We start from the raw sequence: 14,661 nt of genomic DNA on the forward strand, positions 1-14,661 counted from the left end.
GCGAATAAACTGTTTCCATCGCCTTAATGCGCATTTTAACTAATGCGAAACTAGAAAATCCACCTTTGCCTAGCGCATTAAATTCAAAGCGAATTTTGAGAGTTTATTCACATATCAAGTGTTTCCATTCAGGATTTCTTATGCGCAATTTAAAAATTCGTATCTGAACTTTTTTGCGCACATAAATATACATACTTAAAGAACTGCAAGATGGAGACGCGCCTCACAGGCTTGGCACTAATGAACATTCACAAAGACTTTGGAATAATAATAATAATTAAAAAAAAAAGCGAGCTCTGAATGAAATTGACACGCCAGGGATCAGGAGGCTGAACATTTCACTGTAAGATAGGCATTGGTTTCTTACATTAATCAGAAATGTAAGACTATTGCTTTATTAATAATGTATATTGTAATGACAGGACAATTGACAGATTTTGCGCATGCAAATTATTGTGCAAATTAACTCTCAATTTAAGAGGTTTAAATGTAAGTTTATCATAAAAAAAATTGAAATTTAAGACTTAAAATATATAAATTAAGTTAAAACGTTTGAATTAAGAAAGCATAATGTAAACAAATAACTGCAGTTGGGATTCAAATACGAGTACTGATTAAAAAAAAATTGTCTTTTGCGTACAATGGGTCAGAATCCTGTGGGCACCCCTGCTTTCTGAAATACTCCCCAGGAGCCCACCAGGCCAAAATAATAAACAGTACCCAAACTTACCCATCTGGGGCAGCTTCCAAAACAAAGACAACTGTGTACACAAAGAAAATGTCATCCAACTCCCTACTTCCAAACCAAAACGTGTGTACGAATATTCATCGTTTGAACACATCAAAGTACCAATCAAACAAATCCAATCAAAACCCAAAATTGTAAACTGTGTTAGCAGAAGGGTCAAAACACACGAACCGCAAATTTCACAAGAGTAACAATAGTTAACACAAACTGAGACAATGATCTGAAGCACAGTAGATTGGCGGGTTTTTAAAGGCTGCACCAATCACACAAGGCCACGTCACATTTCTGAATTGGCGTCTCTGGTGCCGCTGTTGTCCATGACACATCCGCCTGCAGACACACAACCAGAAAACATCTTACATTAGCAAGTTCAACCAAATAAATAAAATGTTCTTCATTATCACCATATTGAAATGCTAAAGAAATCTGTTAAAACAAAACAAACAACATGAAATAGCAAATATAAAAATTATTAAAACACATCTTCCCTATAAAAATTTTATTATTGATTTTCTTTCCTTTACAAAGTAAAAAATGTGAAGGACATATCAAATCTTTTTTTCAAACATCTAGCACTTCAAGTCTTTGCAGTGAACTCTTTGTATAATTAAAAGTTAACAATTCAATGTTTGTAAAAAAATAAAAATAAAAAAATAATAAAAATCTTCTGTCTTAGTTTGTAATAAGTTTGTTATTTTGAAACTATATAAATTACATTACAATTAATGAATGAAATATCTTAAACAGAAAAAACTAAATAAATAAAAATCTAAAAACAAATACATTGAAATACATATATTAAATCACTCAAAATAAACTGAAAAAATAAAACCATTTCCTTGTAAGCAGAAATCTCTTTAACCATTTCTTTAATAAAATGGCACTTCAGTTCAAAAGAAGTGAATGGTGATCAGGTCTTTGAAGCTCCAAAAAGCAGATAAAGCAGCATAAAATTAATCCATCAGACTCCAGTGGTTTAATCCATGTCTTCTGAAGCGATCCAGTTGGTTTTGGGTGAGAACAGACCAAAATGTAACTCCTTTTTCACTGTACATCTTGACAGCAGTCTTCTTGGCGATCATGATTTCAAGCTCGATTACACTTCCTAGGGCAATCGAGCTTGAAATCATGTTCATACCTAGAGACTGCAATGGCAAGATATACAGTAAAAAAGGAGTTATATTTTGGTCTGTTCTCACCCAAAACCAACTGGATCGCTTCAGAAGACATTGATGAAACCACTGGAGTCCTATGGATTACTTTTATGTTGACTTTATCTCCTTTTTTGAGCTTCAAAGGCCTGATCACCATTCACTTGCATTGTATGGACCTACAGAGCTGAAATATTTTTCTAAAAATTTTCAGTTGTGCTCAGCAGAAGAAAGTAAGTCATACACATCTTAGATGCCATGAGGGTGAGTAAATGATGAGAGAATTTTCATTTTTGGGTGAACTATTCCTTTAATTAAAATTGAAATTCATGTTTTTATGAGCCCTATTTTTTGTTTTAATGATAAACATCTTGCTGATTCTTCAAGGTGGATGAAACTAATGCTCTCAACTCTATGCAAATATTACTCAGGGACATGAACACCCAAATACTGCAAGAGTAAGGAACATGCCTTATTTTAGAAGTGGATGTTAAATGCAGTGAAATGAAAAAATTTATCCACAATTTCTTTTAAAGTGCTTATTATGTTAAGTATGTAACTTTGAGATTAGTTTGTCTAGTTTATTTCCTATTATAGGGGAGACTGGGTCTAGTTGTCACACTTTTTACTCCAGTGAATAATTCCTCAAATCATTTTCTGAATAGCCACATACCATAAAGTCTTGGCTATGAAAAAGAAAAGCCTTTGAACATTTTCACAATTAATGCCCAGGCAAAAATATACTGTTCATTAAATAAGTTAAATAAGGTTCGTTGGAGAAAACATGCAATTGGATTTTTGACTATAAATCTTACAGTATCTTATATTATTGAGATCTAGCCCTTGTGACAACTTCCCCATAGGACAACTAGCCCTGGTCTCTCCTACATCAGTGCACAAGTGTTTAGGCAAATTTTCTTTTCTATATGTTGTGAATAAATACAATGAGTAAATAAATGTAAAGTAAGTAAAACAATTTGAAGTCTGCAAAACATTATGACGTTATATAAAAAGACACCTCTTCAGTCCCATATTTGATCTTATTCTCTCACTAGTACTGTTTGTTGTTAGTAAACTCTTTGATTTGGAAGATAACATGGTAAAAAACATTTCTGACGACAAAATGTGTAATATCAGGTTGGACATGGTAACCCAGCAAGCACATTTACTTTGTGGCGACGTTGCTGCCACGTACCATTTTTACTTTGCAACATTGTTCGTGACGTGTTCTCCACGTTGTGACAACGTAAATGTAAGACATGAGAAGGCTGTGACAACATTGTTGCGCAACTTTCAGCAACTGCGAGACGACGTTCCAGCTACATTTATTTATTCCTGATGCAATAGCAACACATTACTCTTGATTACCCATTATTTTTAAAACAAACAAATCGAATTTAACAACATCATCTCTCACATAATCTCCTCTCTTGATTTCATTCTAGCTAGGAAAAAGTTAAGTACTTAAGTACAATCTAATGTGAATACTTTTTACTTATACTCAAGTATGTTTTTGGCTAGATACTTGGACTTTTAATTGAGTAAAAGGTTTACTCAGTATCCATACTTTCACTTAAGTATAATTTCTGAGTACTTTTTACACCCCTGATCATTAGGCCACACGTGATTATTCATATGGATTATAAAATGAAGATCTGCTGTAAAAGAGGTGGAGAATGATGGGAGGCCCAAAGAGTTGTATGTCCTTTATGTCCTTTTCTTATTTGGTGTGGCTTTTTGTTTGTCTCCTAAAAGGACATTGCTGGGCAATCTTGTGTAGGGTCCATCTGCCTCCAGCAACTTGGTACTGAATAAAATTATGTTGTTTTAATTGAAGATCATGTGTCTGATTATACATTATGGTTGTTTATTATCTCAACATTAGGGAAAAGTAAATCTCATCTCTTCCTGTTTGTAAAAGAAACTTTAAAAGGTCCATATTGAAAGGCAGATTAAAAATGTTATGTAATTGAGTAGAGAAGGCTGAGCATCAGAAAGACATCTTTTTACGGAGGACACTGTTGGTTACTCTAAATGACAGCATGTCTCATTTATATTTTCAGATAATAAAGAGAGTACAATGAACAAGTCTGGAAATTTGTGAATTTCTTATTAATTAAAGTGATGAGATATCAAATCTGTAACCTCTATGCTATATCTGTGGTCCATGAAATGATCACATATTATTTACTTAGTGAAGAATAAAGAGTGAAGAATTGTATTGCTTAAACTTTGAACTGGCAGACATTACCTGCATATTGATACTATGGAATGTAATTTTATAATTAACATATTAACATTCATTGACTGAAGGAACTGTAAAAAGACTGTGGGTTCTATTATTTCTTTCTATGATATTTATAGATATGTTAATAATATTAATAGCATGAAATAAAATGAATCATTAGAAGGGCTAAATATAAATACACAAAGACCTCTCTTTATAGTGTGTGAAGGCCTTTGTGTTGTAAGTTAAAATATTACAGAATTAAAAACTTCCCATTAAAAGAAAAAGCACAACGTACACAATTTGTACACTTTTGAATGCAAATCAGTGGTGTGTGAAACTGGAAATGCCAGGGAGAAGATTTGTGAGGTAAAATACAGATTGCTGAATATCACAATAATGCTTTAAAAGGATAATATTGTGCATAATCTAAGTTTCCACGATATCAAAAGGGCACGCATGTGCTAACAACTTCTGAAACTTAATGGCATCTACCTGAAATAAACTTAACTCTGAAACATAACCGTTATGTTCAGAGAGTAAGTTGCTATGGCTACTAACATACCCTGAAAATTACCTCAGTTTTTTTAACCGAAAGTTGAGATTATCCGCTTACTAAATTTACCTGGGTAAATCGCTTAACCTGCTTTCTGGAATACCCCCCTGAAGTCAAAGTCTTTAAACCAAAATAAATTACACCTTACTTTTTTATACTTTGGTGTCACAGCTTTTTTCTGTTGAGACCTAGATGGGCCATAACACTGAAAAAAAAAAAAAAAAACACATCTGAGTTACAGTGAGGCATTTACAATGGAAGTGAATGGGGTCAATCTGTAAACATTAAAACACTCACTGTTTCAAAAGTATTGCTACAAAATGTAAACAATATGTGTGTTAATATGATTTCAGTGTGATAAAATTGCTTGCTAACCTTTTCTGTGTAAAGTTATATCCAATTTTATAACTATGTTTATAAAACTCTGACGACTAACACTGTAAACCCTCAAATGACAATTTAAACATCAGCTCATATAACACATGAGTTTTAACAGAAGAATTAATGTAAGTGCTTTTATAAAATTCTAAGCTTCACATTTATGTTTAAACTCTCCAAAAATTGGCCCCATTCACTTCCATTGTAAGTGACTCACTGTAACCTCAATTCTTGCCTTTTTTTAAATAGAGAAATAAGTCTATATAATTTTTTCTGGTAATCAACATTGTGCCACAAATGCTGTCAACTGAGCTTAACCTGTATTGAACCCAGAATATTCCTTTCAATTAAATGAACATGAACTTTGGTACTGAAAACTTGAAAAAATAATAATAATATACATTATATTTCAACTAAGATTGATAAGTCCACATAACTTAAAATAAGAGGTTGAGTCAATTAATAATTTAATTATGTCAATATTTCTTGTCAAGTTGAAAATACTTAATATATTCTAATTAAATACAACTTGACTGAGTCAAAGCAAAAAGACAACTAGCTTAAGTGTTGTTTTGGGGGGTTTTTTAACAGTGTTATTACTTAGATATAGATAATTTCCTTTGGCACAGCTTTGGCCCAAATAAACAGCTGAAATGTGGCCCAACTCAGAAAATGATTGACGGCCCAGATCTGGTACAGATATGTTTTACCAGAACTGAACCAAAACAGTGCCATAACTCCACCAGCAGAAAACCAAATTAGTAAAGCTTATAAGGCCCATGTATGGCCCACACATGTATGGCCCATGTATAAGATAATGTTAAAGAGGTGTGTGAACTTGCAAAAACGATGTCAGACACTGTAATATACTCGGGCCCTCTCCCTACTTGTCATGGTGATGAGGTTTATAGTAGATTAGTGTCACTGAATGGTTGGATGTCTGAGTGGTGTCTGGAGAATAGCATAGGATTTATAGACAATTGGAAGAGTTTTTGGGATAGACCTGACCTGCTAAAGAGAGATGGATTTCATCCCTCCAGGGAAGGTGCCACTCTCCTCTAATAATTTGGCTCATAGTCTTAATAATGACAGTATTTGACTAGCTGGGGCCCAGGTCAGGAAGCAGATAAACTGGATAATCTGAATGTCTGCTAGCTGCCTTGAGACGCCACACAGGTCACATAAACTACAACACATAGAGACGGTATCAGCTAGATATCATATAGAGACTGTGTCTGTCGGGAACTACAAAACACAAAATTCTCGCTAAATTATTTCGAAAAAATTAGAAAATAAAAAGGTAAAACTTGAAAATAACAAAACAATTGAAGATAAACGTCATATAAAGGTAGGGCTACTAAACATTAGATCTCTTTGTACCAAAGCACTAATTTTGCACTTGCTACAGTATATAGATCACACGGCCTATATTCTGATTTCCTTGGTGAATTTGCTAATTTTCTATCAGATCTAGTAGTTACTGTGGATAGAGCTTTAATTTTTGGTGACTTCAACATTCACATAGATAATGAAAATGACACACTGGGATTAGCATTTATCGGTATTCTCAACTCTTGGAGTCAGACAAAATGGGACAGAAACTTTTAAATGGCATTTATCAAACCGCCTATTAAGAAGTCACAGCTTGATCCTGGAGACTTGGCTAATTATAGACTGATTTCAAATCTCCTGTTTATGTCAAAAATACTAGAAAAGGTATTGGCCTCCCAACTATGTTCATTTCTACAGAGAAATAGTATATATGAACAGTTTCAGTCAGGATTTAGGCCTCATCACAGTACAGAGACTGTACTTAACAGAGTTACAAATGACTTGCTCTTATCATCTGATCGCTGCTGCATTTCACTTCTAGTGCTTTTATATCTAAGTGCTGCCTTCAACACCATAGATCACGACATTCTCTTGAATATGCTTGAGAATTATGTTGGCATTTGTGGATTTGCATTAGCTTGGTTTAGGTCCTATTTATCAGACCGCTACCACTTTGTCTGTGTAAACAAGGAATTGTCAGATCAAATAAAAGTTAAGTATGGAGTGCTACAGGGATCAGTTTTAGGGCCTCTGCTTTTCTCCTTATATACATATGCTTCCCCTGGGAGATATGATCAGGAATCGTAGAATAAATTTCCACTGTTATGCCGACGATACCCAACTTTATATTTCTTTGAAAACCGACTAAATTTCACAATTCTCCAAATTAGCAGAGTGTATCAATGAAATTAAAGATTGGATGGCCAGAAATTTCCTTCTACTCAATTCAGACAAAACAGAGTTACTAATTATTAGACTAAAAACCTCTAAAAATAAGCCGCTAAAATATAATTTGACTCTTGATGGATGTACTGTTACATCGTCTTCTATGGCGAAGAACTTAGGTGTTATATTTGTCACCAATCTGTCCATTGAAAATCAAATTTCCAATGTTTGTAGAACAGCATTCTTCCACCTAAGTTATGACACATGCTCTTTGTTGCTGATGCCGAAAAACTAATTAATGCGTTCATGACCTCAAGACTAGATTATTGTAATGCATTACTGGGAGGATGTCCAGCAAGATCAATAAATAAACTTCAATTGGTTCAAAATGCAGCTGCCAGAGTGCTGACTAGAACTTAGAAATATGATCATATTAGCCCCATTTTATCCTCGTTACATTGGCTACCTGTTAAATTTCGTATTAATTTTAAAATTTTGTTTACTACATACAAAGCTTTGAATGGTCTACCTCCACAGTACTTAAGTGACCTTCTACCACACTATATTCCATCACGTTCATTAACTTCACAAAGTTCTGGTCTGTTAATAATTCCAAGAATATCAAATTTCACAAAAGGAGGTAGATCCTTTTCCTATTTGGCTCCTAAACTATGGAATACTCTCCCTAACACTGTTCGGGACGCAGACACACTCACTCAGTTTAAGTCTAGACTAAAGACTCATCTATTTAACAAGACATACACCTAATTTATCCATCAACTCACAATTAGGCTGCTTTAGTTAGGTCTGCCTGAACCAGAAACATTTATCATGATCTATAAATCTGCAAAAAATTTAATGGCATCTATGCTAATATTATTCTATTTGTTTCCCTGTCTCAACCTAGGGATTCATATCTCGAGGTTACCAGTGCCAGCCAGATCCAGCTTCGTTCCTGCTTAGTGTCGGACTCCACTGCTACGTGTCTCTGAGTGATGATGATTAAATGCAACCGATGCCAGCCAGACATCACTTCAGTCTTTTACGATGGACTTCAGGTGATAAACTGATGCCAACTCCAACCATAAGACATGGGATACTTCATATGTCACTGCCTAAACCTTGGACTTAGGACTCACTGAAATGACCTGCCGGTTGAGTCATGTCAATTCATTTTTATTTGTACTGCGCATCGTTTCAAAGCAGCTTTACAGAAGATCATATATTAACAGAAAATGAAAACTGTAATATCTATAAAGTCTTAGAGTCATTATTGTGTAATTTGATTAAATGTGATTGTAAATTGTGTATCAAAATCAATAATTAAATAGTAATTGTATTTAGAACCCCAGTGAGCAAGCCGATGACGACTGTGGCAAGGAACACAAAACTCCATAAGATGTTTGTTAATGGAGAAAAATAACCTTGGGAGAAACCAGGATCACTGTGGGGGCCAGTTCCCCTCTGGCTAACATCATGAATATAATGCCAATATTAGTTATTTATGTGCAGTGCAAGTCATGGTTTAAAATGAGTAAACTAAGTAATTTTAATTAAAATTTTAATTTTCTGAATATATTTTAAAATGCCAAAACTTTACTTACATGAAGCTACTTAAGGGTGTGTCAGGATACTGCAGCTGTTAGGAGAGAAAAGAGTGGGAAAATGGCCACTGTCCAGTATTTAAGTTGCTGCTGCAGTGACAGTTTCATTTCTCAACCAATAGGAATTGAAAAAAGATGCTACAACCATGAGACCAATCAATGGCATTGTTAAACAGGCTGAGGTACTACACCTGCCTACATGTGTTTTGTCCAAGTATAAACCAAATGTTAACCACAAGTTAACGTTTTCCATGGCTTGCCATAGCCAAGCCACAAATGGCTCTCAGCTAGGTGTTGTTATGGCCATATACCTCATTGTCAGTTGTGACCCAATAGAAAATTCCCTCCAATTCTAAAGCTTTCGAAAAACATATATGGTGAAAGTTTGGCCCACATGTGTTTAGCCATGCCAGATCTAGGCCAGATGTGACAGCTAACTCAGTGTTTCCCAACCTTTTTTCTGCCACGGCACACTTTTTTGACTAAAAAATTATACGGCACACCACTATCCCACATAGGTTAACCATTGTCAATACTTTTCCTTTTCAAGAACTTGTCCATGTTTTCTGTCCATCTTAGTAGCATGTTTACTTGTAATGTTTGAAATTTGACTATGCAAAAAATAAAAAAATAAAAAAATAAAAATAAGTCACATAGGTAGGCTACCTTGTGTGAGGTCACAGGTGGCAAGAGTGCTAAATGGGTAATGAAAAAACAACAAATTTGATTCTTTTCAAATTTGTAGATTTGTTCATGCAATGCCACAACAAATTACAGGGATGCAAACTCATGAGGGGCGAAAAAGATAAGACAATCACTGGTCCGTGAACATTTTTTCTGGGGATATTTTTTTAAAAGAATAAGCTAAAATCACCAATTCCAGCTATTTTAGTGATTCAAGTTTATTCAAGTTTACAATTGTGCAGAATTAGCTGCAAAATAAAGAGTATTTTGGTGAGGCTTGCTTCTGTTTCACAAATTTGTTCAATTTTATTAACTGATTAGTTCAGTGACCCCTTCTGGAAATGTTATTAGGTGGCGACAAATGAGTGTCTTATGTGCTATGAGTGAGTCAGTGAATCATTTTGAGTCGTTCATGACCGAAATCTACCAAGAGATTTTTATAGTATTTAAGCATTAAAAGAACAAAGATCTACAGTCTTCAGCCTGAGCATTATTTTTCATCCAAAAAGACAACAATAATAGTCTAATAATAGTGAGTTTCAATAACGTCCTTATCTTCTCCTTTATTAAAACTTGCATGGCTACAAATCTCCTGACTTCAGTGTAAGAATTATAAACACAAAGCAGATCTACGGTATCATTTTCCTACAGTAGCCTATTTAAACTGCTGAGCATGACTTTTATCAGAAAAGACCACAATAATAGACAAATAATAATCATTTTGAGTTTCAATAACATTCTTTCGTCATTGTAAAGCGCATTTCACATGAGTTGAGTCGAGGCGTCAACGCTCCGTTCAACGCCAGCGTCAAGCGCAACATTGCCCTCCACATGACAAGCATTGCAGAAAGCGTCACAGAGGGGCGATTTTACGAGTTTGCCACGTAAAAAAGCGGGAGGTGTGCACAATAAACATTGAAAACGTATTTGGAAGAGAGAAAAAAAGCTTGCAGTTGCTTTGATAGCAGAAAGTAATAAAATGACTCGTTTATGTTTAGGTCTAAGCGTTTTCTTGGTGAATTTAAATTAGTTCAATAACTGGGGTCTCTGATATTCGTAAACGATAAGGAAATCGTTTTATGAGACATAAATTATGAGACATTCAATGTCTCCACAAATTTGGACAGTTTTTAAATATTTCTTATTGCTTAGTACTCTCAAAGACATTATTCGTGAAGCAAAAACATGCGTGTGAAAAACATTTTGGTGTAAAGTGACGTCACTTCATAGACTTCAATGTATTCTACAGCGCTGACGCGAGTCATGTGAAAGACCCTTAACGTGTATCAGTCACTTTTGCACATTAATCATTGCTCTTCACAATCACAAAAGTGACCGATTATGGTTTCAAAACGGCGAATTTCTCCGAAAGGTGAAGAGTTTGGATCCTTGAAATTATTATTATTATTATTATTATTATTATTATTATTATTATTATTATTTTCATGCATTTATTTATTTTGTGGAATTTGATAATTTTCCACGGCACACCTGACAATCTTTCACAGCATACTAGTGTGCCGCGGCACAGTGGTTGGGCAACACTGAGCTATCTTCCACATTTGGCCCAAATGTTCTTGCTATCTGGGATGCTTTAGGTAAACATGCAGTAGATTAAAAAGAGACTTGACAGTCATAAACTGAGAGTTTGGCGGGGGTATAGTGCATTGAAAGATGTTCACAAATGGGCAAATTCAATTCAATTATTATTATTATTTATTAAAAAATAAACATTTGTCCCAGAACCATACATGAAAACTAAGATCTACAAATACAGTGCACGAGAAAGAGAAATGAGAGCTTTTTCTAAATTCTTAAAACATATTGACATTTAAAAATGTTTCTATTTTACCAAGGCCGCCAATAATTCGTTTGCCAGGCCCCAGAAAAAATAAAGCACTGATCAGCATTTGCATTTTTAAGACTGTGGTGTCTGGTTATGAGCTTCTTGGATCCAGGAGTTCCAAACTGTGCGTTGAAGGATATTCTGTCCATATCACAAATTTCAGTTCTCTTCGGCAAGGAGTGATGATATCTGTCCACAACTTGCTGCAAGTTGGGAGCATCTCTTTTAAGTGAAGGTGCTAGTGATTGGCAAAGTGTACTACTTGGTGCAATGGTCCTTGCGGCGTCGCTATCCGCGGTGCTGAAATCAGGAACTTTGGCGCGGGAAAGACCACTTGTAAGATGTGCCAGCATGATGGAGCGGGAATTCCTGTCTGTGTCCGACGTGAAAAGATAATGACTGACACCTGCAAGACAACTTATGTAGCCAGCTTGGTATTCAGCAGAGTCAAACATTATGGAGTTTCCTGTATTAACAGAAATCGAGATTTAGTTGGCCTATGCATTTTCCATTAATTCACGTATAACAGAGGATGTCAGAAACGTAACGAATAATTTTTTGAAAAATGCGATGAGCACACAAACCTCTCTCGGTATTTTGCAGATGTCTCAGATGTTTCACCGTCAGCTCCAAAATGTCTGCCTTTTCTAATTTTCGTTTGCCGATCTAAATAATAAAATAACACGTAAATAAAAACAAATCAGTTACATTTAGTAAATGTTGACAGAGATTTAAGAAATTAAACTAGTGTTAGAATTTGAATAATAAGCCTAGATCGAAATGGCTAATTGTAGCAGATACAAACTATTTGAAATCCTTACATTGTTGGAATAGACACTTTCCAGGAGACTTTTCAATTGATTCAAACATTTGTTGATACGTGCCCTTCTTTTCTTCTCCATCAGTGGTTTGGAAACCTAAAAGGACAAAATGGTTTTCTTTAATCACAGAAAAAATAAACACACACGGATTAAGAAGTTCTAAGTTTAGATTGATTAAAAGTACATGCAACGCTCTAATCACCTTTTTAACACATTGAGTTTTTGCCGTTGCCACACTGTCCGATGCTGCCATTGTCCTGTACAAATGGTCAATTCTTTCAGATGCCCTGATGAATTATCAGACGTCCTAGTGTTAGAGTGAAGGCATTCGCCCTTGTATTGTGCTTTATAAAGAGAGACTCACTTAACATCTCAATGCACTGCGCATATCATTTGTGCGCAAAAAGAGCAGCCAATCAGCATAAAGCTGCTTTCCTAGCTGTGCCTTGGTAAACTGTCTATACCTCAAAAAGGTACAAAACCCCGAAAATTCTGTTTTATAAGTCATGGAATTTTTACTGTATATAAAAAAAGGAAAATAACATCAATTAATATGAAATATACTGTGTATTGTCAGTATTCTATTTCTTGGCAATGTTAGTCTGATAGATGGTATAACAAGTCTTTACCTTATCCTGCATAGCTGCTTGGTTTATATGTAACTGCACACTAGGATTCTTTGTTGGGCAAACGCTTATAATCATATTATTTCGACAAAGCATTTAGGCCTGTTATATTGCTCAACCCTTATTTGCTTTACATGAAAAGGAACAAATAGACTACACGTTGGTCCAAGACGTCATCGTGTGCGGTAAAAATGTGCAGAGAGTTATATAGAAACACCGAATAATGTTACAAATAACCAGTCGAGATGTGGATGAATTAGCTCTATCCATTCATCCCTTTCTCTTCAGGTTTCACGCCATGTCGGAGCAGGCAGCACCGTGGAAATCTTTTCCGTGTCTTCACAACGTGGCAATTTTCTGCCAATAAGGAAACAGAATCGTCTTTACTGAATTAAAATGTCAAGATTCCACAAACCAAAGCGTCTTTTTCTAAAACTACCCGATGAGTTTCTTTGCTGATGATGATGGTCATTCAACAAGCAGAGAGGTATAAGTTTTAGTTTTGATAACATACATAGTCTTAAAGAGAAGCAGAATTCTCACAGATGTTCCCTTCAAAAAGCAGAGCGAAGAGAATCAGAGGAACGCCTCCTGACCGAGGACACTATCCGCCTGATTTTCCACACTTCCTCATCAAAAGATCCAGTCCTTGGGAATATCCCATAGAGCGCACACGCGGTGCCCCCACTTCACAAAGTTTAATAGAAACCAGGGGCTGTTTCAGTGAAGCCTATTAAGTGAAACCTCTTTAGTACCCACACAAGGAAAAAAAAAAAAAAAATTAAGTACAAACAGTTTTCAAACACTGAGAAACAATACAGTTCTCATGCCATGTAGCGGTCATATCACAATTCAGATTTGAATATGGATACCTGGCTACCTTTTAAAAGCGAACTTTATTTCGTTTTCCGACAAAATTGAAGAATTATGAAGGACATTTTTCTTATTTCTTTCTGTTGGAGTCTTGGATCGAACTGGTATTGACTTGCACATGCGCAGAAAGTGAAAAGGGGAACGACTTTATACTCATGACACGCGACAAGGTGAATGAATGGCCATTGAAAGCTTTAAGACTTGCTTTTTTCCACTTGAGACGGGCCTCACCATACAATAGCAGTATTTATACAGAGTGATACCAGGATGGATGCACACCATTCCAGCAGCTTCAGTCAAGAGTCTTTCGAAGCCAGTGAAAAGACTGCTGTTTATATATGCATAAAGAAGCGACTGATATTTTTTTCAGGTCTAAAATGGGTAGGCATACTCTTTCAGAGAATTCTTTGTTTTTTGTTGCGAGGGGATAATATTGCACCAAACTTTGCAAAAACAGTGGGGACAATGCTTTGAAAAGGAATTTAATATATATATGCCAAATAAGGTTGTCCCGAGTTTTTTTTTCTTTTTTTTTTTTGTTTTTGTTTTTTTGTTTTTTTCTAGTTTAAAAAGTTCGTTTTTCTGGTGTCACAAATTTTCTTATAACGTAGCATTTTCTGTCAAAAAATAAATAAATAATAAAAAAAATATTTCATAACTTTAAAAATGTAGTGTGGTGTAACCATCAGAAATTGTATTAATATGCTTTCCTTTCTCTTTCACTACATAAACAGTGTATACACAACCTTATCAATCATTTTGAAAAACATATATATATATATATATATATATATACACACACACACACGAAGAAATTTCGATAACATGTATGGAACAATACACTAGTGCAAAACAGGGTGTAGTGTCATTGGGCCGATGTGAATCAAGTAGAAAAACGTAGTTTTATTTCTTTTTTTTTTTATGTAACAT

The 14,661-nt window shown here is 35.0% G+C and overlaps 1 protein-coding gene across 1 annotated transcript; it reads right to left on the bottom strand.

The window, feature by feature from the left end:
- Window positions 1–1,025: 1,025 nt before the first annotated feature.
- Window positions 1,026–12,485, bottom strand: LOC127414684 (transcription factor HES-3-like). Its single transcript, XM_051652870.1, has 5 exons — window positions 12,435–12,485; window positions 12,233–12,328; window positions 11,996–12,077; window positions 11,674–11,877; window positions 1,026–1,078 (listed from the first exon to the last, which is right to left on the bottom strand). Exons 1-5 carry the CDS (start codon window positions 12,483–12,485, stop codon window positions 1,026–1,028), a joined length of 486 nt encoding a protein of 161 aa, XP_051508830.1.
- Window positions 12,486–14,661: the final 2,176 nt, after the last annotated feature.

Source organism: Myxocyprinus asiaticus, chromosome 24, assembly GCF_019703515.2.
Source record: "Myxocyprinus asiaticus isolate MX2 ecotype Aquarium Trade chromosome 24, UBuf_Myxa_2, whole genome shotgun sequence".
Lineage (NCBI taxonomy): Eukaryota > Metazoa > Chordata > Actinopteri > Cypriniformes > Catostomidae > Myxocyprinus > Myxocyprinus asiaticus.